We start from the raw sequence: 24725 nt of genomic DNA, 5'->3' as shown, positions 1-24725 counted from the left end.
TGGCCACAGAAAACCGTAAAGAATGCAGATCACCCAAGCTCTGTTCAAAAACCTAAGCACTGTTTACATCTGATATTAACATACGTCTTAAGGCATCCAATCACAAGTGGTCAACTGAGACACATTCTGGGTTTAGCGTTTGGGTGAATGACGTGGCATTTTTTTTTTTTCTTTTTTTTTTTTTGTCTGGGTTTATTAAGTTATTTAAAAATACATTCAAAATGCAATTCACACAAAACAACTACTTGAATAAACCTCTTCTATTATGAACATGTTTTCAATAACTGAGTTCAAAGTAATTGTAATATTTTTCAGGGGCTTACATTAAAAAAAACCATCTGGAAACGGTAAAAAAAAAAAAAAATTACAAGCTGAAATTCTTAATAATTATTTCTTCAATAAAAATGTTAACATTTTGACAAAAATTTAAAACAATTTTGTTGTAAATTATTATTAATATATGAATAACTTTTGTCCACCAAATTCAGGTATTGTAACCAACATGTATTGCCACTTAATTGTCAAAAATATATTGTGACTATATATATATATATATATATGTGTGTGTGTGTGTGTGTGTGTGTGTGTGTGTGTGTGTGTGTGTGTGTGTGTGCCTTAGGCCACATCCATACTAATACGTTTTTGGTTGAAAATGCATTGATTTAGTCCAGGCAGCTCACTAGGCTTTGGAAGAGAGCTCCAATGTGTAGTCAGGGCCTGAATAGCACCCCCAAACACACTCCACCTCACCCTTCCAACAACCACTCACAACCAACACACATCCTTTACTGAAAAATCTTGTCACTTGATACTCGATAAACCCCACATCCACCCAAGAACAAGAGTCTTGAAGGGCACTTCAACCTTAGGATAATTTGTGTGTGTGCGTGTGCATGTGTGTGTGTTGTTCATCTGTATATATATTGGCTCAACTATGCATTCAATGTCCATGTAATGACAAAAAGTTGGAAACTCAAGGTGAGATATCGAGAGAGGGAAAGACAAACAAAGAGCAACAGAGAAAGAGAGAGCAGCAATTGATGATTGTCTTTCTCCTCGGTAGCAGTGATATATTTAACTATGGTAATCCAATAGCAGGACAGATGCTCTCTACTATTCTCTCCCTCTTTCTCACTCTCCCTCCTCTCTGGCCTCCTATGCGTGAGTATCTAAGCCTGTGTTTGCCTGGCCGTCTGGTCTTCATCTCTCTCATTTCTCTCCTCCAGTGCCCATAGGCATTTGAAACATGTACAAACTTACATCACTGATAATACTGATATCCACCTTAATAACACTGACAACTGATGTTTACAGGACAGAAAGACAACAAGTCCTTATTCTCCAGAAACCATGTGATGACATTTCAACAGCATTTCTTAAGAAACAAGTGACTTGAACACAACTCAAGGTTCCCTGAACATGAAAAGGCAGAAGCAGATATTTAATACTTTCATATTTCCACAAAAATTTCAAATGTGAACAAATTTCCATTGGTTTGTCATCTCAGAATAGAACAGAAGTGCTGATGATGATCACATGACTGACCTAACTGAAATCAATAAAATCATGGGATGTGACACATCAGGCGTAGTAAGCATATTCTCAGTTAAGACCTCTTGGTTTCATCTTAGCAAATTGAGGGCATAAGCGAAAACAATGAAGTCAGCTTTTGCCTATTGGTCTGAGTAATCAGCACTGGTGCTCATACTGCGATGTGTATTGAAGTGTGATTTGCGACATTTCCCCAGCCCATTGACCCTTTTCACATTTTCGGGTTTGGAAGTAATCTATAGTGGGGTACACTTAGCACACATTATGTTTGCGTTCCCATTTGCTCCAACAGCTAAGGACAAAACCCATTATTACATTTCCAAGACTTTCTAATAGAGGGAAAAAATGGAGAAGTGCACTACGGCAGTCAGAAGAGCAAAAAATGACAAATTTACTGTCACTCCCTCAGCAGCTGTATTTGAAACCCCATCAAAACAGTGGTAACAGCTTTTTAATTAATGCAGGGTAATTTAAGAGAAAGTATAGTGGTATAAATGTTAAAAAAAATGTTTGCAAGATTTACCCTGCTAAATTAAGGCGGAAATTAGTCATCACAGTCTGAGAAAAGGTTCCATTCCTCCATCTTCTACACATAAACGTTTAAAAAAAAAAAAAAAAAAAACATTCTTGCTTTCAACACGGGTTGGAATTATTATTATCTTATTTTTTTTCAAACAAAATTTGTGAAACAGCATTCAGAACCCACATGACCTCCCTTCTGAAATGCATTTCCGAGTAGAACAGGATATTAAACAAGGGAAAAAAATATCACATTGTGAAATGTGGTCTCTATATGGCCTCTAATTCTATATGTGGTTGTTGGGAAGGGGTTGAAAAATAAGAGGGCATGGCTACTTCAACTGTAAATGATAGTCATTTCAAAGGCAAAGCAAATTATTACATTTTCATGAAAGATTACAAGACAAACTTTTTTATCTTTGTAAACATGCACTAGATGGACATCTTTGACCGTTTTAATGCATTTCAGGCAATGTGCACATCATTGCAGAATGATACTATATGTTTGTGCATCTTGTTTCATCGTGCTTTGGACTATGTAAAGTATGTGTGTCATGTGGATGAACGCAAAACCGTGAGTAACCAATTCCATTCACAAATGTTTCATATGTGATGACTGTTTGATAGTTTATGGTGCTGCTGTGCTTGAGTGAGCAGTTTAATATATTCGTAATCAATGTGTTGGATGTGCATTATGTGTAATCCCTGAAATTTAATTTCATAATGTTGTGGAGCTTGTTCATTCTCTTCCGACTGAGTTTCAAATATATATGTCTGTATTCAAGGGGCTGTACGATGTTAGCCAATCATAACAGTGGGTGTTTACATTGAAGTTTAAAAGATACACTGAGGCCAAAACCTGACAGGGTGGAAAATTATTATATAATGCTAAATTATGACAAATGATATTTTTTTTTTTTTTTTTACTAACATTATCAGTGGACCTCAGGGAAGATAATAAAATTAAATAAAAAATAAATAAAAAATTAAAAGAGTATGTCATGTCCCCTTTAAGGTTTCCATTTTCAAGTCACAAGACAAATTGTATTCTTGCTACATTGTCCCAAACTCCCCATTAAAACTGTTTTTATTTTTTTGCTGTTCTTGTGATAAAACAAGTGTTAGCAGAGTTGCCCTCAGCGAGTGTCAGATGAATGAGACAGATGTTTTTTCAGCCATGTGGAAAAAACTGATGATGTCTTCTCTGTGCGTTCAACAGAGAACCGCGTGTATTCTCGTGTGTTAATGTGTGTGTGTCCATGTGTGTGAATGCTTTTCCCCCTCTGTGCTTTTTTAATATATACACAGAGACTAGAGAATCAGCAGATGTGTGTGTACGGGACACAGCTGTGGACATTATCATATGAAATGAGTGCAGTATGTATCTGACAGTGATAAAAATGTTCAAACTGCAAATAGTACTTAATGTAAGGCAAGGGTCAAGTGTGTATGAAGCCCTGTCATGCAAAAATGTATTTATTTTTTGTCCAATGACACATTAGCACTAACTTTTTGCAAAAAGCTTCCAAGATGATTGTTTAGTTTAACAGTAAAGCCACATCTATTTTTAAAGCATTTCATGATATACCTCATATCAAATGATTGACAGTTCACTTGATTGGTCAATTTTGGCACACCTTTAGCACTCTACATTGAGTCTGTACACAGCAGGGGTCGTACTTTATGGTGCACTTTACAAATGAATGCAACGTAGCTTATCTTCACCTACTGCCAAAAGCCACAGAGTTTGATCTGAATTTCTTTCTTTTTTTCAAACTTTTTTGTACATATACTGTAGAAATATTTGAAGAAATTCTATAATATATATATATATATATATATATATATATATATATATATATATATATATATATATATATATATATATACTGTATTATTATGTTATATTATATATATATACTTTGAGAAATTTGTAATGTTACTTGAATTGGTGCTATTTTAGTGCATTTCTATTTTTATACTGTGGAAGGCTTTGTTCGGAAAATGTTAATAAAGCATTATGTTGTTACATGTTGTGCTTTCTTTCTATGAAAAATTATGTGATATATATATATATATATATACACAGCCATTCTGGGGGGTTGAACTGGCTTGAAAAACACCACTTTGATTTAATTTTCAAAACAACATCTGGCAACCAATGAAGTTCCAAATGTAATAAACTTTTACATGTATACGTATTGGTATCTCATAACAAATACTGGATGAAATTAAAAGTGTTCATTCCTTCCTTTTCCATCATATCACATCCTCCTACAAATGACTGGGTGTTGACATGTTTACCTCCCTGGGGAGGAATATTACAGGATCTTTAGCTGTAACACGCAACACATAAAACTGATTTAATGTCTGTCTTTCACATTTCACAGCAGGTGAGACAGCACTGACAGGTCTCTGAGTTTGCATTAGGAAACCCATTGGGGTTTAAGGGCTCTTGACAATACTGATCCATATGGCTGATCCATCATGCAGTCCTGGGGCAAAACATTTGCTTTAGGTTAACAGGTCAGTATGCTCACTAATACATACTTGTAAATTAAAAGCAGATGCAATTTCTCTTTCGAAACACACATATGCACATATACAATCAGTCCAAATTCTTTTTAATATCTTAGCTGTTTCTCCAAGACAGAAATTAAATTAAACATCTGAGATAAAGCTGATAAACAAAAGAAACATAAAAGATCTTTATTAAGTCTTTGAAAGCTTTAAAAGAGCAACATCTGAGCAATAAAATTTTCTCTGGGAAGCCATAAACAAACATGCACATAAAAGAAAAGACATAGCATATTAGGGATGCACCGATATCACTTTTTCTCTTCCGATCTGATTCCGATATCTGAAATCTTAGTATCGGCCGATACCAATCTCGATCCAATGCCAGTGTTGTTGTTTTTTTTTTGCATAATTAGATTAGAATATCTTTACCTCATTGTGTGAAAATAATTGGTGGTACTCTTTAACATGTAACAAAAAAAACTAACCTCTAACTACACATTATTTCAATATAAATGTATAGTCAATTAAGAAAGCTTTATTGTTAACTAGTCTACTTGATAATGTATCAGCGAAACAGTAGTTCCAGTCTAAGTCTTCAGTAGAAAAGAAGCCAGTTCGCTTTGCAAAATCTTTTCAACTTGTATCTGTACTTTCAAGGATTCAGATTTCTTTTTTGTTCAATTTAGTTGTAAGATATCAGTTCACTTTTCATTCACAGTTATTTTTTAAAACCCATTCAACTTAAATATTGTTATAATTTGTAAACAAATAATAATGATAATAATAATACATTATTATTATTATTATTATTGACTTTTAGAATTTTAAAATACAACAGTTCATGCACATTTAACTTGAAAACCCTCATACTTTTATTTTGACGATCCTAACACTCCAGGAAGTCCTGTAAGTGTTTGTTAGTGGGCTACTTCACAGTAGTTTAATTCTGGTAAAATGCTCCTTCAGTGCCTGTTCTAAATGCATATTATAAGTGAACCGAACCATCTATATTTGAGATGATGTTCGTGAGTAGTGCTCACATATGAAAATAACCGCGAGCTCAGAGGACTGAAAATAGATGCGACTGCCTTACCAGCCATCTGCACGTTATGTTTGTGTGTGTCAACAGAGCAGCGCCATTCACTAATGTGCTGTGCAGCATACTACCTGTGTATATTTACTTATTAAACACAGCCTTTTGTGATTCACAAAGCTATCGCATGTCTTCAAGTGGCTTTGAATAAAATGCAAGATACCCGATCTGTCTAAAAACGTCAATATCGGAGCCGATACCGATCCAGGTATCGGATTGGTGCATCCCTATAGCATATGTAGAAATCATGCCACACCCTCACAGAGAGGCCACACCCATGCTGCTCTTCACTGATCTTTAATTAAACATCCTGAAGAGTGGATTCAATTACCCACAGGATAGGATGCAGACAGAGACTTTATTACAGCAGACAGCCCACAAAGAGTCCATCCTCTCAGAACTTAACCGACCGAGACACAGCGTGAATGTCAGAAGAATATATCCAGCTTACAGGGTTTGGCTCTCTTAATGCGAGGATACATAAACACAGGCCTGCTTTCTTTTACCACATCTAAGAGTGAGGCTGAGGTTGATGTTCACACCATAAAACAAACTGGGAGAACGAAATGTATCTCATTTTGAAGAATGCTTGGAATTAGAACAGGTAAATATGTAAACTGATTATGGGATATTTGCAAGCTGATTGTATTACAATATATTTCAAACAAGAGAGAAAAATTATACGTGTATCTTACCTTTCCAAAGTCCCGTACATCAAATAAATCAAAAGCCTCAAACAGTTCGCTTTTCTTCATGCCGAATATTTCTGAGCAGACGTGCAAAAATGTCCTGATGTTCTTCAAGCAGAGAAACTAGAGAGAAATAAGAGAAATAGAATGTGAATCTTTTTCAAATATGATCAAGTATGATGATAACTACTATTAAAGGAAATGTTCCGGGTTCAATACAAGTTAAGCATTTGTAGCATTATGTTTATTACCATAAAAATAAGTAAGACGCATTCCTTGTTTATTTAAATAAAAAATAAAAAACATATATATATATATATATTTTTTTTTTAACACAAAAATGTGGTTACAGTAAGGCCCTTACAATGGAAGTAAATGGGGCTGGTCCATAAAAGTTAAAGTACACACTGTTTCAAAAGTATAACCACAAGATGTAAATATTATATGTGTTAACCCAATTTTAGTGATAAAATCAGGGTTTTACCGATGTTTCAGCGTTTAGCAGCTTACAAGGTTTACCGTGTTACATCATCATGACCAGGGTTGGGAGGGTTACTTTTAAAATGTAATTTGTTACAAATACTGATTACTTTGTAAAAATGTAATCAGTAACGTAATCCAGTTTCCTTATAAGAAAGTAATATAATCAGATCCCTTTTTTGATTACTCAAGATCGCATTTGTGAATAAAGTCAAGAGAAAGCAATATGTTCTCGATGACTTTTAATCTTCTGAATGCAAACAAACCATGTTTGAATAATGTTATGAGTGATGTAGCTATTATTATATATAAGAAAAAAACATGAAAAACAGGGACACTGCCTCCTTAAAACAGAATATGTTCAAATGTAGAACGCCACATTTTTAACCAAATCAGGTAAGTCCTTTGTCTGTTACAGAAAATAGTTTATTTACAGATGCATGTCTTGGTTAACATTAAACGTCTGACAGGATATACCTCAGATTTAAAAACAGCCTTGTATTGCATTTACCATTCATTAACTTCCGACTGCAATATGTAGATCACATGCTATCTTCATCATCATCATTATTATTATTAATGCCTCCAGTGCCGGTTATCTTGTTTTAAAGAATAGATACAAATAAATTTAAACCTTTTTAGTTTGTCTTGATTTACTTATTCCTACTTTCTATGAGTTTTAACATGTGCATTTGCCAGTATTTCTCCCTCACCCATACTTTTGAACTGTTCTTAACAATACATTTATAAAAAGTATCAAAATCAGATCAATTATCCATTGCACTTTTCCGCTAAGAACTTAATAATATTTTCAGTTCATTTGGTATCAATGTGTACAATCTGGATTTTTATAACAAAGAAAAAAAGAAATGCTGTCCTAATTACTGTTGTCATTACAACATGAATGCATTTCAGAGAACAATTTTAGAGTTTCAACTAAAGTTAAGATGGAAATGAGAAGTCACACTACAGTTTCGACAACAGGCGTCCCGTGTACCGGAATACAGGCCGTTCGCCGGGGGAAGTGGAAGTGGTCGTTTCTCCGCTTCTATTCCTGCTCACGCAAAAACGATCGACAGACGGTTGGACGGCGAAATTAGGGAACACTTATGACTAATTTTAGCTATCCTAGCTAACGTGATTTTTCGTATGGGTCTTACCTTTAAATGCTTATTTAAATTATGTATCGGGTCCTTGGAAAATCACTGCATCTTCATAGTTGGAAGGTAAATTGCACTGAACTGTAATGCTGTTTCCCTTTTCTCCATTGAAGAGACAAGAATGTTGGAATTTTCACAAGAATTATAATAGTCCCCCAGTGGCCATTGTGATGAAACAGCACTTTTTTTTTATTAAAAATAATTTGGCATGCCCAATTCCCACTACTTACTAGGTCCTTGTGGTGGTGTGGTTACTCACCTCAATCCGGGTAGCAGAGGACAAGTCTCAGTTGCCTCCGCTTCTGAGACAGTCAATCCGCGCATCTTATCATTGGCTCGCTGTGCATGACACCGTGGAGACTCACAGCACGTGGAGGCTAATGCTATTCTCCGCGATCCACACACAACTTACCAAGCGCCCCATTGAGAGCAAGAACCACTAATCGCGACCACGAGGAGGTTACCCCATGTGACTCTACCCTCCCTAACAACCAGGCCAATTCTGGCTGGAGTCACTCAGCACACCCTGGATTCGAACTCGCGACTCCAGGGGTGGTAGTCAGCATCAATACTTGCTGAGCTACCCAGGCCCCTGAAACAGCACTTTTAATGGTTTGGCCACATTTGCCTCGAGAGCGCAGTGTTGATGTGAGACAGGTGTTAATTACACATGTGACAGTAAGTGGCGCCAGATTCACGTGAGTCACGAGAGAGAACCAGAAGAGATTTCGAGCGCACATCTGATCATATCTGTACCACTATAAAGCAAGCAGCGGTCTTTATCATTTTATGTCCGGAGGATCTTTTGTTTATTTTTTTTTTTATATATTGAAAATTGTAATCCTGCTAGTAATCCCAATTTTTAACAAATGTAACTGTAATCTGAATACTTTGAGTTTTTATGTAACTGTAACGGATTACAGTTACACATTCTTTGTATCCTGATTAAGTATTTTGTTACTCCCCAAGCCTGGTCATTGCAACAAAGTAGAAAATTTGGATATAACTACACAGATAAGGTTAGTAAGTGATTTTATAACACTATCACACATGTGAACACATATAAACTTTGGAAAAAAGCATCAAACAAAAACAAAAATCAGAACTAACTATAGTCAGGCCAGCAAGGAGTTTCATGTTTTCCCAGCTTTCTGTATTCATTTCATGCAGTACTTGCTCTAAATTATGGCTAATGATTTTAACAAGCAGCAAAAAGTGGCAAATGTCCAAATACATTCATTTAAAGGGCGAAATGACAACACATGGTCTTGTATTAAGCAGATACCTGTGTTGACTCATGATCACAGCTTTGATATAAAACAGATACACTTTATCAGCATTGGAGATACCCTCATCTAGAATTTCAATAGAAGAACACGCTGTCTGACCACAAAACTCCACGCAGATAAACTGCTGAATGTTAGTACTATAAAACTCTGAAAGAATCAAAAACAGTAATAAAAACTGAAACATACGGATTTGAGTCCTTGTGGTCTTTTGAGTGAAAGATAGCTCAGTAATATTGTCGTAAGTCAGTTTATTTGTTAAATGATCATAGTAAAAGTTAGGTCTGCACGATATATCGAATTTCGCAATATACTGCAAATGAACTTATCACTATAAGCATATTGCCAGGGTTGAGATATGCATTATGATATAATTTTAACGCACTAATCTGTGAAGTTTATGTAGATATGTTTATCCTAAAATGCATTTTACAACATAAATTAATTAATTAATTTAGCCCAAACTTTAGACTAGATTTGATTGCCATTAATGCTGGATAACTTTTTACAGAATGTCACTTGGATATCTAATTTATTTCTGGCTTTAAATTTACTTGAATATAATTGATTTTGACATTAATTATAGGCTTATCACATTGCGTATCACCACCGTATTATCCAACATGTTTATCGTATATCGCATTTTTTCTCAATATTTTGCAGCCCTAGTCAAATCTGCAGTATCATTTTGTATGTTATAATCATTGTTCAGAATGGAAAAACAATATTTTAGGCTAAAAAAATAACTAAAACACCCCAAAATAACACCACAGCATACTGTTCAAAGATACAAAAATAGAAAAAAACATATATACCCTTAAATACAATCCACACCTGCTAACTTTTCCAAATAATAATATAAAAAAAAACACTTAATCTAAAACAATTATTGTTTCATGTATTTTTATTTGTTTGTCAGAATTAAAGGAATATTATACATACAGTATACATATTATAAGTGAAATATACAGTGTTGTTAAATCGAATTAGTATACTTAATCATAGTATACAGATTACAGATTTAATCTATAATTTCCTTTCCCAGCATGCGCAGAGTTGTTAAGTGACAACAGAATCAGGAAACTGTCATCAACAGCAATGTAGCAATATAGCAATGTGCTCTTACAGTAACACAGAAAACAATGATTGTTTTCTTAATGGATGTCCTGTTATGGTCTACAGTTCTGCACCTTTCCCCTCTCCCACAAAAAGCTTGCAGATCAAAAACGACACATACGCTGCTCTCAGTTCCCACTCCACTTTACAGATGATTTCAACAGAGGCCTAGGGCAGCACTTATGCACAGATAAGACAAGCAAATGCTCAGTGAGCAGATTTATTTGACTGTTTACACTTGTTTGGATTCAACATGTTATCAGAAAGGCACATCTTTAGGAGTCTTTAGGAGTCCCTTAGGGGCTGAGCAACTGAAGGAAACTAGATAGAAATAGAGAAGAAGTGGAAAAGCGAGGGAAATGAAGGCGAACAGAAGCATGGTTGAACGTATGATGGTTTTAGTGCTGTTTTTTTGCATTAAAGCCGCCTCACACCCTTTGGGCTTTATTGGAGAGAAGCCGTGCTTGGCCGAACACGGCTTTCAAAGCAATGCTGGTGGACAACAGCTATTCTAACCACCACCATTTTTGGATCTCTAGAGGACTGTTGTGCTTAAGAGCATTGCAGAGAGTCTTTTCCTTTGTCTACTGAAGCCTAAGTCGATGATTTAAATGTTAGCCCAGACTAGAGAACGACTGATAGTGCATTATGCTGATACGATAACGAAGGTGGTGGGAAAGGTCGATAACCGACTAATCTGCCAATAGTTTTTAAAATCGATTTATAGAATGTCAAAAAAGAATTCATATTCTTTCTTTACTATGGTGGGTAAAGACAAAGAGTCCAAAATGAATAAAATCCCAGATGCAGTTTTTTGTTCAACCAAAATCCCCAAAATAACCAGAAAAAAGATTTGGTGCATAACGCTGGACTTTTAGTAGTAACAAGCATTAACATGCCCAAAACATACCGGGGACTGTTATTTTGAAATGACAAAATGATGAAAAAACTATCGGCAACTATCAACACAGATTTTTGCAGATAACCGATAGTTCCAAAAAGCAATTATCAGCACTGATTAATCTGTAAAACCGATATATCGGTCTACCTCTAGCCCAGACCATATGGAAACTAAGCTGCAAAAAGTTGGTCATTTACGATCAAATATTAGTTATGTATTTATGTATAAATCTACCATTTGTTTTTCTGAATATTTTTTCGGAGTATTTTTGTATCAACAGTTTTCCAGACTAACCACTGGGAGTCTAACTTCCGTTATGAATCATGGAACACATCCGTGTTTAAGTGGCTCATAAACGTTTTAAAGGTACAGTAACAAATAAGCCTTTTTACTAGTAATGGACCTTTCAGGTCATAAATACGATGTGTTGTGCGTTCAAGTTGACTGGCATCACATTGTTCCATGGTGTGTAAAAAGGCCAGGAGGAGCAGAGGATAAATGCTGACTGGTGGCTAAAATGCCATCACTGGCAGATCCGTGGTGATTTGCTCTTCACAGGCCACTGCTCACGGTTTACGCAACACTGTACACCACAGAGGAAAAGGAGTGAACTAATGGTGCAATGTGTGAGAATCTCTGATAGTCGCCACTAAACTGACTGTTATCTGCCATCTTACAAGTGCTACAACAAACAAGATCATGTATGTACATATGGGAATGTTTGGATAGCAATGTTTGGTGTGCTTAACTCGTAAATACGATCTTTCTGACATGACTTGAACACACTGGATTGTAAGAGTTACAGAGAGGCTGGAAAAAGTTCAAGAAAAATTGACTAATATTGTGGACTTCAGGGGAAAAAATTAAATGTTGCAAAAATGTAGTATATAGCTCCGTTATAGTCATACATTTGCTCTACGTTTTGTTTTTTAACCCTGTGCTGCTCAGAGCTTTCATGGCAAGCACTCAGATCAGTAAGACTTTTTAGATGAAGGCTGAAGCATTAAAAGAATTCGCTGGAATTGATTCCCAGTTTTCTCTACATCTTAGTAACTTCTGAGATCCTCTTAACAAAAATAATTTTAAAAGCACAAAGAAAATCCCATTTAGAGGTGTAAGGAAGTCAAAGTTGTTTTATATCTATGACATGAGTCACATTTACAGAGTTAATTCCTGGGTGGAGAGCACCAGCTGTGAGCTGTACAGTTTTCACCCTGGTTTAACCGAGCAGACACTAAACAAGCCATCTTGTCAAAACAATGAGATGAAGAAAGCATCAGTCTGCAAAGATGCTTTATTAGAACTGAGTGGAAGAAAGAAAGTCCAAGGTGGCATTCTCCATAAAATCTGCTTTGTTCAATACATTTATAAGCTCCATTTATCTGACATCTGTAAAATGGATTTATGAATTGTAATAGAGTCCATAAATGATCTCCAAAGTCGATTAAAAGTGGTCTGATAAAATCTTCATTTAGCACTAACAATGCTAACAACAATGAGGTGGTGCAGTGATGTAAAGACCCCATGAAATGGCTGTGACAATGCAGTTAATTTTTATGTGTTGTGTTGATGTAATTCATGTTGAAACAGGAAAATAGCCAGTAGCCTTTAGTTTACGTCAAAGTCATGAACCATGATTTGCCTCTTACTATTGCTAGTCAGAGGCAGGTGGTACTGGGTGTATGGGACGTTTTCATTCTACAGAACATTTTATTGGACAAAAATTTGGTCACACTTGAGAGTGCAATATTGTTTGGCTAAATTCAAATGTTTTCATGATTTTAGGTTTAGGAGTAGCTACTCTAGCATATAGGCTTCAGTAGATATGCCTTAAAGCTAACAGACATGGACTTAAAGCCAAAAAACATGCATTTTGATTTCATTGGGCCTTTAAATCTGCATGAAAAGACCTTCAAAGACCTTCTCCACCCAACTAAAAGGTTTCAACTGAGATTTTATTTAAAGCTTAAGGGATTTTCTATATAAAATATTTAATTAGCTATGCTTAACATTGTCTCAAAGCATTTCTGTGTTGAACAAAGTAAAGCAATATTTTAATCCCAGGAAAAATCAATGCTGACCTTGGATGCATGCATCCTATTGATTTTCGGAGCATATTTCCGATGCTCCAGCTGATTGTTCTTGTTAAGTATGGATGTTTGCTCTGGACCGCACATGGCATGGCATCACATTGTTTCGTGGTGTGTAAAAAGGCCAGGAGGAGCAGAGGATAAATGCTGACTGGTGGCTAAAATGCCATCACTGGCAGATCCGTGGTGATTTGCCCTTCACAGGCCACTGCGCACGGTTTACAAAACACTGTACACCACACATGAAAGTGAACTAATGGTGCAATATGTGAGAATCTCTGATAGTTGCCACTAAATGGGAAATTTTTACACAAAATTAGATTAAATTGCAAAATAACTGTTCTTTCTGAGATAACAACTGTTATTTCTGAGATGCCGTTCGCTGAATTAAACATGTAACTTAATGAGGTCATGTGATAAGAGCATATGTAGCATAGTACTATTTTCCACGTTTATCACAGCATTTTACGCATTGTTTTACATACTTTTTTTTTAATTAACTGGCAGTATATACAGCGCAGTATATTACTGCTAGTATTCCATTCCGAATGACTTTCCTCTAGATGTCAGACCGCCTACAACTCTGATCATCGCTGTAGGGCACATGTCAGGTAGTGTTTGTGTACTTTGTAATTTGTACTTCTAAGAGAGTCAGTCTGACTGTTCGGTTCACCAAGATCTTAAAATTGTCATCTTTAACAATCTATCAGATTCATTTTGGCAGAATGTCTGCGAATCCACTTAACTGTGTGTTAACTCAAAATGTAAATTCTCTTATTTTACCTCAGAAACCTCTCTTCTCAAATGCATCAGCACTATGGGCTGAAATGTGATATTAGTAATTCTCTAGCATTCTGGTGGAAATCTACCCATGCCAATGTGTTTTTACATCTCCTGTTCATGGTCTATTTTTAACCTGACTGAGAAAAGTCAATGGACATTGCATTGTGTATCGTGATGTCATTTCCCCACTGAAGGTCTAAAGTAAAGGTTACTGCAGGGCTGCAGGTTGTGTGTGTTAAAGTGAACATTCGTGATGGATCCAAGGTCAAATTCCATTTGAAAGTGAGCATCACTATACCCTAACAGAGACTATTTAGCAAAGACGGGCCATTCCTTTTCAAATGAATGGGAGAAATTGGAACGACCCAACAGTCAACAGATGTAGAAAAGGAAGCCCTGCCTTACAGGTAAAAGTGCCAATCACCTTTTAGATACAGACATCACCTGTCAATCAACTCGAGAACACACATGCGCATTAGCTATACAAGCCGAGAAAACAGAGATTTTTAGCATGATTTGAGCTAAAGAAGCACAGGTTATGATACCAGTGTTGTCAGATTTTACTGCTGAATTTGAAATATGTTCTTTGAACCATCAACCATTATGGAGATTTCAGTCTTTCCCCATTCAAGTAAATAGGAGCTGTACTTGTATGCAACTTGTTTACATAGAAAATAGCTGTCCAGCCTGCCCGAGAGCATTCTAAAGATGGCCGCTGAGTGGTCTGATCTGCTAAAAAGGATCTTCTTTTAGCTCGCCTAAAAGTTATGAAATGCTTTGACATTTTTGTTCTGCTGAGGTATATGTTTTGGGATATTTCTCCTGTTCGCGTGCATCCCAATTCTTGTGCTAGGAGAACCCGGCTTCTCGAGTGTTGATGACTGGTTAAAACTTATCATGGGTTTGGTTTAGACGTGACATTCTTTACTTAATTATTTTCCTCAACCATCTAATCTTAAAGTTTGGTTTCTTCCATTGTATAAATTAGGATTTACTTTGAATCGGAATGTTACCTTGATAAAGTAGCATAAAAATAAATGCTTATTGCTGTTAAGATTGTTGAAGTGAATTGTGTGTCAAATATTGCCTACAGTTTTTTTGCTTTTAATTTAGTTGCTTTAATTCATTTGGAATGACCCTCTGAGTAGTCTCTCCTTTCCATAGTGCCCTTTAAGGGTGCAAAAACGGCATTTCATATATACAGTATTGTTAATCTCAGCAGCTACAAATGTAGCCATCATCAAAAAGCACAAGCAAATTTTGCCATGTAAGCACAGAGCAGGATAGCGCCATTTTTTAATGAAATTTAAGAGGATATACAGTTGGATTCTAAATCTGAGCTATAATTAAATCTCATCTTTAATGATCCTTTCTGTTCACCTAATATCATCAGTGTAGGCGGTAAATGCTTTTACAATGTTCAGAATACAATCCAAATCTCATAGATGGGCTGGGTATAGATTTCCCAAACATAATAATCATGGATTTTCTGAAACAAAGGAGCTTTTGCTTGAATGCGGAAATGTCTGCCTTCATTTACAGATCCTAAGTGTCTATTCCTCAGTGACCAGCCTAATTCAACCAGACTAAAAACAACTGTAGCATGACTAAAACTAATTATTGTTTTAAACCATATTGCTGCTGTGACCAGTCTTTCACCTTCTCAGAATCCAAAAAGATGCTTTTAACAGACAGAATCTAACTCATGTCTATGTAAAGTGCAGTATATGTGTATAATTTACTGAGGGCAGCATCTATGTGGCCACTGGATGTAAAAAATGAAAGAATATACTCTGAAAAGTGTCCAGGTTGCTGTAAAATGAGATCACTTTCATAGTTTGGTTTAGATAAGAGTTCCCTCTAGTCAGATTTTGTAGGTGTTGCCTATTACTTCACTGCAAAGACAGACCAAATTTGAAGCGCTAGAGGTTCTGATGTTTCAGCACAGTGTAGTCAAGAGTCTCTAGAGGACGTTTAGTTTCATTTCCTTCCTACATCCCATTTCCTCATTTCCCCGCCGGGCGTCACTGCTCGGAAACTATCTGCCCAACGAGTGGGCGTCAGCATATGTGTTTCCCCCTCCAACCTAAAGATGAGACAGTGACTATACGGCATTACACTGACAGTGCTAAATAAACAATATGGTGGTAATTCTGCAGGTTGCTGTCCTTTTTTTATTGCAAAGACATTGTACTTTCATAGCTGAGGATATTTAATTGAGTTTAATTTATGCACCAACTTTTTCTTAGTTCCTTAAGTGAAATAAACAAACACAAATGAGACAATTGTTGACATGCAAGTCAACAACAGCTAGTCAACAGCTAGTACAGTACACAGTGAAAAAAACAACATTCCTCCAGGACCATGGTGCTACATAAAATAAATAAAACAACATAAAACAAACACAGAGATTACACAGAACTAAATAATACCTACACAATTGTACATGAAGTGCACGTGCAAACGTGTGCAAACAGTACAAGATGGTACAATTATTGCTAAAACAGGACAGTAGGCACAGTAAGAGATAGTATAGCATCGACCAGTACACAGTTCTGGTGTGAAAGTGTCCGATAAAACAGGTAGTGCAAAAAAATACATTACAATATAATAGAAAATGCTGTGAATGTAAACATAACATACTATGACATAGTGATCAGCAGATAAGCTTATAACATATATATGGACATAGCAGTTATTGGGGCAGCAGCCAGGTAGAAAGTGACAAGAAATTAAGTACAATATTTATGTACAGTAGCAGCAAAAAAATTCCGGGTAGATATTACAGAAATGTGCAAAAATTGTAAAGGGAGTCGGATGGTGTTCAGTTGAGTGTGTGTGTGTTGTCAGACCAGTCTCTGAGTATTGAGGAGTCTGATGGCTTGGGGGAAGAAACTGTTACACAGTCTGGCCATGAGGGCCCGAATGCTTCGGTACCTTTTGCCAGACGGCAGAGGGTGAAGAGTTTGTGTGAGGGGTGCGTGGGGTCATCCACAATGCTGGTGGCTTTGCGGATGCAGCGTGAGGTGTAAATGTCTATGATGGAGGGAAGAGAGACCCCAATGATCTTCTCAGCTGTCCTCACTATCCTCTGCAGGGTCTTGCGATCCGAAACGGTGCAATTTCCAAACCAGGCAGTGATGCAGCTGCTCAGGATGCTCTCGATAGTCCCTCTGTAGAATGTGGTGAGGATGGGGGGTGGGAGATGAGCTTTTCTCAGCCTTCGCAGAAAGAAGAGACATTGCTGGTCTTTCTTGGTTATGGAGTTGGTGTTGAGGGACCAGGTGAGGTTCTCCGCCAGGTGAACACCAAGGAATTCGGTGCTCTTGACGATCTCCACAGAGGAGCCGTTGATGTTAAGCAGAGAGTGATCTATCCATGCTCTCCTGAAGTCAACAACCATCTCTTTTGTCCACATTCAGAGACAGGTTGTTGGCTATGCACCAGTCCATTAGTCACTGCACCTCCTCCCTGTATGCTGACTCGTCGTTCTTGCTGATGAGACCCACCACGGTCGTGTCATCGGCGAACTTGATGATGTGATTCGAGCTGTGCATTGCTGCACAATCGTGAGTCAGCAGAGTGAACAGCAGTGGACTGAGCACACAGTGGTGGTGGTGGTGGAGATGCTGCTCCCGATCTGGACTGACTGAGGTCTCCCAGTCAGGAAGTCCAGGATCCAGTTGCAGATGGAGGTGTTCAGGCCCAACAGGTTCAGCTTTCCAATCAGGTGCTGAGGAATGATTGTGTTGAATGCTGAAGTCTATCAACAGCATTCGAATGTACATTTCCTTTTTGTCCAGTTTGGTGAGGGCCAGATGGAGGGTGGTGTTGAGCGGTTGGGACGATACGTGAACTGCAGGGGGTCCAGTGAGGGGGGCGGAGCCTCTCGAAGCACTTCATAATGATGGGTGTGAGTGCAAGGGGCAGTAGTCGTTGAGGCAGGACACTGAAGACTTCTTCGGCACGGGGACAATGGTGGTGGCCTTGAAGCATGTTGGAACGATGGCGCTGCTCAGGGAGATGTTGAAGATGTCAGTAAGTACATCCACCAGCTGGTCTGCACATCCTCTGAGCACTCTGCCAGGAATGTTGTCTGGTCTGGCAGCCTTCTGTGGGTTGACTCTGCGTAAATTTTTCCTCACATCAGCCATGGTAAAACATAGAACCTGGTCAATGGGAGGAGGGGCGGTCTTCCTCGCTTCCACGTCATTCTGTGCCTCAAACCGAGCGTAGAAGTCATTCAGCGCATCTGAAAGGAAGGCATCACTGTCACAGGCAGGTGATGTAGTCGTGTAATTGGTGTTGGCCTGGATGCCCTGTCACATGCACCGCATGTCGCTGCTGTCCTGGAAGTGGCTGTGGATTCTCTGGCCGTGTACGTGCTTTGACTCTCTGATGAACTGGGGCAGTTTGGCCCTCGCTGTTCTTAGGGCCGCCTTGTCGCCTGCCCTAGTCTCGGGTCCTCAGCAGTGCACGCACCTCCGCTGTCATCCACGGCTTCTGGTTGGAGTGTGTGGTGATGTTCTTGGAGAGTGACATCATCGATGCAATTGCTGATGTAGCTGGTCACTGATGCCGTGTATTCCTCCAAGTTGGTGGAGTCGCCATCGGTGGCAGCCTCCCTGAACATGTGCCAGTCAGTGTGTTCAAAACAGTCCTGAAGAGCAGAGATGGCTCCTGCTAGCCAGGTTTTCACCTGCTTCAGAACCGGTTTGGAGCATCTGACAAGCGGTCTGTATGCTGGGATTAGCATAACAGAGATGTGGTCTCAGTAGCCGAGGTGGGGGCGGGGCTCCGCCCAGTACGTGCCGGGGATGGTTGTGTAAACAAGATCCAGTGCATTTGCCCCTCTCGTTGCAAAGTCCACATGCTGATGGAATTTAGGGAGCACTGACTTGAGATTCGCAAGGTTGAAATCTCCGGCGAGTAAATCTGCAGTTCGCTAATAGCCCCATACAGCTCACAGAGCGCCTCCTTAGCATTAGCACTGGGGGGAATGTACACTCCGATTATGAGGACAGTTGTGAATTCCCATGGTAAATAAAATGGTCTGCATCTAACAGTCACAAACTCCACCAGTGATGAGCAGTAACTAGAAACTAGCACCGAGCACCGAGTTCTTGCACCCTTCCGTGTTGATGTAAACACACAAGCCACAACTGTGAGCCTTACCACACAGAGCTGCATTTCTGTCGGCACGAAACAAGGCGAGCCCGTCTAGCTGAATGGCGGCATCCGGAACTCTGTCGCTGAGCCACGTCTCCATGAAAACAAAGATGCAGCAGTCTTTAAACTCACGCTGCATAGTCTGCTGGAGTTGGATGTTGTCCAATTTATTGTCCAAGGCGCAGATATTTGAGAGCAAGATAGATGGGAGAGCTGGCCGGCTAGGGTTTGTTTTTAGCCTAGCATGGACCCCCGCCCTCTTGCCGCGCTTCCGCTTCCTCGCACACCGCTTACGACGTCCCCTCCCCCGGCCACCGGCATCATGCGACGCCGAGGCCTGGTCCCCGCAGCAAGCCGCCACGCACAACTGCCCACACGCCCCAGCAAGAGCGAGAACCACATTATAGTGACCACGAGGCGCTTACCCCATGTGACTCTACCCTCTCTAGCAACCGGGCCAATTTGGTTGCTTAGGTGACCTGGCTGGAGTCATTCAGCACATCTATCATAATTAATCATTATATAACCTGTCCTTGAGTATATCTGCTGTGAAGTGTAAGGTAAGATTTTGTTTAATTACAGCGCGCTGGGGGGTCTGTCAGTACAGGAGAAACTCACATGCAAAAAGGTTAAAAATGATGGAAAAATATAAAACTCTTACTTCTGTCAGTCAATTAGAATTTGTAATCGCAATTAATTGCATCATTTTTCATAGTTAATTGCAATAAATCACAGATTTTGAAAGTGCATAAATTATAAAGTGCACTTATTTACTTGTTAGGAAAGAAAACAAAACAATATGTAACAATACTGCTTCATTAACATTTTCCAAATAAAGCCTTTCACATTATAAAAATAGAAATCCACTAATATATCACCAATTCAAGTAACATTAAATATGTCGCTAAGTCTAAGTGGGAGGTTGACTAATTGAAAGAACTAGTCCCCCCATATGTTGCATATTCTTTGCAATGTGCATTAAATCTCTTAAACTCTCATCCTCCACAATATTAATCAGCCGGCAGACAGTGGCTATCCGCTTTGCTATAGCAATCGTGCAGCCGCATTCATGGTTTGCGTTTGCGTGTTAAAGCCAGCGTCAAGCACTGCTTTAAACTCCACATGAAAAGCGCTTGCAAACAATGTTTTGTTCTGCATTTTCGTGATAGTTTAGACTTGATGTGCTTCTGTGGTAATTAAATTGTGCATTACAGAGGCTGCAAAGTACTTGATTTCTATAACAAGTCCCTTCTGGGCTTGTTTTGTACAACAAATAATGTTAAGAGGTCCTTTCCCCATCATTTGATCACTGACACAGCTGTTGTGTGTGTTTTTGGATGTGTGCATAAGTGTAATGGGTAAAAGCAGAAACATCGCAAAGGGTCCATCCTACTCCAACCAGTTTATGCTGATTTATGCTTTATTAAAGGTTAATGCATTAATCATGATTAAGAAAAATTATCTTAAATTAAAAGCAATCACATGCATTAACTTTGACAGCTCTACAAACTATGAATTTAAGGATGTTGATTATACATGAAGAATCAATATATTTAAGTTTAGTGCAAAATACTCAGATATATGCAAATATACAAGCAGTGTGAGAGTGTAGGCCGACCAACTTGACTGCGTTATTCACAGTGCATCATGGGAGTGGGCGGTCGCTGCATAGCTCTTTTGCCGCAGGTTGTTTGCCGCGATTCTCTGATTGGTTGATCGTTTCCCTTCAGGATCATGGGTAGTGTAGTTCTTTACCAGGAATTCTGCTACTAAACATGTTTTTTTGTTTTTTAAAATGAAGTTGAAATAATAGTGATGGCTTCAACAGAAGAAGATATCATTGATTAACAACCTAATCAATGATATCTCCAAATCCATCTTAGGTGCCAGCAACTAAGTCAACAAAGCAGACAATGTTTTGATAAAGATATTATTTGGCAATTTTATTTTTGAAATAAAAAAGCTTCAGCGAAATAACATATCTTTTATCAGTAATTTTAAGCCATTTTCCATCCATTTCCTATTAAATATACATTAAACGTCTGGAGTCTGCATCTAAACCAGACTTTTTCACATGTAACCACATACCAAAAAGCAAGCTCTATCACAGGCAGAAATGCTTCTTTTAAATACCAAATAAATTAGCCATAAAAAACTTCACTGTTTGACAACGAAATCTTACATCTGTTCATTTCTAAATAAAGTTTTGACTCCCTGCCAAACACCTGTTGCCATTTCCTTCCACTCTTCTTGCAAATGCATATGTTAAACGGAAGAAGATCACAACTTAGCCACCGTCTGCGTGAGAAAGCACTTGCATTTGTGGCTGCTCAAACTTGCACTTCCATGTTTCACATGTTTCAAACCTGCCCATGAGCTTCTCTGTTCTTTGGTTCACACAGGCCTAAAGGTAACTGTGAAACAGTGTAAACCTCCTCCATAAACACCCTGTCCTGGTCTATGTTATATGGCTCCTGACATTAATGTAGAAATTTCAGGGGGGGGAATTGTGCATTATATTTTAATTACACGGCTATTGGTGAAGTGAAGGGAAACTCAGGGCCCAAAGGGCCCTTGGAGGGGCTGTGATGAGGTGGGGACTCCAGCTTTGTGTTTGGTCTCTTCACAGCTTTTGTCTGAGCTGGTCCCCCGGGACAGTTGCGTTTGTGTCCCATGTGCGGTAATGAGCCTATGATAAAATAGCTGACAAAAACCTCATGAATAATTCATGCTGCATTTCAGATGTTGCCCTTAGTGATGGAAATTTCACCTCCATCAAAACACTGGTTTACACATACAATTTGCTCAATTTTTTGTCTCCTTTTTAGCACACTTTCATTCATACTGGGTTTTGGTGAATGGAGACACTTCAACATTACTGCAGACAAAAATTATTGAACTATCTGCACTGCAAAATAAACTACGATTTAACTTAACAAAATGAAAACAAAGCAGCATTGCTGATGCAATCAGAGGCAAGATGATGCCTCAAAGCGAAAATGACAATCTTTTAGATCATCTCAGTTTAAACGACGGGCGTCAATGTCAACTACCCTTTAATAATTGTAGAATATACTGTATATAGCATTGTCATTTATCTGATTCTCAGTAAACCATTAAACCAACCAAGGCCTTAGTTTTGAAAACTAAAAGCAAGTTCTATTGACTTCTTGTAAATGCTTTTTGGAATCCGTTTGCTCACAGTGACACAGCATTCAGCCACATTAATCTTAACGCATAAAGGTCTAATTTCATCACAAAGTGCATGCGTATGTGTCTAGACACTAACTAGTATCCGTTTGCCTAAAAGAAGGGTAGCTGACATGAAACACTTTTGGAAAGTTGCTGTGTGACGTGCAATACACTATCTATATGTCCATGCGGCTTTTATCACCACATATAAATTAAATTGAGAGACTTTTAAAAATTCATTGGTCACACCAAAGGACCATTTAAAATGAACTATGGTGAATGGTGTATAAAAATGGAGCCAGTTACGCTGACCAGCTACAGGACCTAAAGATATACACTTTCCCTTATACATTCATATAAGAATGTAACTTAAAATATTGAAGTTGATAGAAAAAGTCCATAAACAAAAGTAAACATTTGTCTGAGGTCACTGTGTATATCGGCCAGTTCTGTGACATTTTTGAACACTGACTGCAGAATTGGCCTCATGTGAGAGGGACAGTAATGAGGTCCAGGCTTTGAGCAGATGGTGTTTGACAACACTGAGGGAGGGACATATATCAGAGGCCACTGTTTTCAATAAAGCAGCTTCCCGCAGACACTGAAACTAATCTTGCTCTCACCTGACAGGGAAAGAGACCCAGCTAAAACAGCTTTCATCTGACCCTCATATCCCTCTGTGAAACAGAGGGCTAGTTTCATGATACTGTCTGTGTGTGCAAACGTTCTTTATGGTAGTAGGTTGAATTATCATCATCAGATTTCAATTCTTTGGATTCGTTTCACATAAATGTCTTTCATAGAAGGCTATATTGACACACCGGATGTCAAAAAAATCTCCTTATTTAAAAGGTTGCATCTTTCACAGGGTAGCTGCATTGCTCACATTCACAAATAAGCGGCAGAAGTTAGCATAAAAATAACGGTACACTATTTCTTGCAAAAATATATACTTTCTATGTGATGAATAAGCGAGAAAACAGCGCTGATTTCACCCCTTATATATTTAGCATTATCTATTTTCAGGAAAAATCTTTAAAACACCACAATTGTTGAGTTTCACTCTGATGCTCACGGTATACACAACTTATTGCCCCTCCAATCTAATGCAACAGCCTCAGATTTCAATGCATCACAAACCTGTGACATCTGTGGTCTTAGGTTGATCTCCCTCAGGTTGATGGACTGGGGTCTTAGGTTGTTTAGGAGCTGGCACAGGAGGACCCCATCCCGCAGGGTCTGTGCCAGGTCGAACACCTGCGCGGACTCCCATGTCACTCGATGGTTCGGCGGGAGCACCTTACAATTGATCAGCCATAACGCACACTGTCTCCAATGCTCCATCCTGTCCAGTGATGCACAATTAAAGATTTAACGCCAATCGTTTGGGCATGAATGTGAAACTCCGCTTCAGACAGATGCGGAGACCTCCGTTAAGCCAAAGCACAAGCGGAGTCTCTGCGTCGCAGAACACTATAAAGGGAGATGTATTCACTGAATGCTGTTTAGAGGGCTGAAGCACCAGCTGAGAGTGGCTGATCCTTGTGCTGCTCCTCGGCTCGTTCGCTCTTTCACCTCTTCTTTTCGCTCTCTCCTCCCCGTGCCCTCCCCTCTCCTCTCTCTCTTTCTTTCTTTCTCTCTGCTGTCTTCCTGCTTCAGTTTAGATGTTCAGCGTATTGCTCGACTGGCGCTCTTCATGTGATATGGAGTGATATATGTGCCACAATTGTAGTTTCAGAACACAAAAAAGTTCTATATACACGAGATGATATTTTGAGCGTGCAAGTTGATATTTAGAGCGCACAAAAATGATTGCGTGCACAAGATGATATTTTGAGCGCACAAAATTTCTTTGCGAGCAGAATATGATATTTTGAGCGCACAAAAATGTTTTGTGAGCAGATGATATTTTGAGTGCACAAAAAGTTATTTTGTACGTGCTTGAGCACAGTTTTGTAAAGAAATGTATCTTCTTGCAAAGATGAATCAATTTAACTCGTTCTCTCTCCTCCTATGCCCTCTGCATGCACTGCTTGTTTGCGTTTCCAACCATATTCCAACAAGTCACGCCTCCTACACCAGGATTGGCTATTAGAAGCTGCTTACAAGCGCTCTGCGATTAGATAGTTGTGGTAGCTACAGCAACCATGAACATCTCAGTGTAAATGTAGCAGAT

The 24725-nt window shown here is 38.6% G+C and overlaps 1 protein-coding gene across 1 annotated transcript in view; it reads right to left on the bottom strand.

Moving 5' to 3' along the window:
- The window catches only part of LOC127431460 (guanine nucleotide exchange factor VAV3-like), a 113194-nt gene extending 89069 nt beyond the window's left edge, over positions 1-24125 (bottom strand). Inside the window, exons 1-2 of the mRNA XM_051681866.1 lie at positions 23690-24125; positions 6379-6495 (exon numbers count right to left, since the gene is read on the bottom strand). Coding sequence (XP_051537826.1) covers positions 6379-6495; positions 23690-23893 — 321 coding nt within the window. The 5' untranslated portion in view covers positions 23894-24125. The remainder of the gene's footprint in view (positions 1-6378; positions 6496-23689) is intronic.
- Positions 24126-24725: the final 600 nt, after the last annotated feature.

Source organism: Myxocyprinus asiaticus, chromosome 41 (genome assembly GCF_019703515.2).
Source record: "Myxocyprinus asiaticus isolate MX2 ecotype Aquarium Trade chromosome 41, UBuf_Myxa_2, whole genome shotgun sequence".
NCBI lineage: Eukaryota > Metazoa > Chordata > Actinopteri > Cypriniformes > Catostomidae > Myxocyprinus > Myxocyprinus asiaticus.
This window is presented reverse-complemented; position numbering and strand designations above follow the sequence as displayed.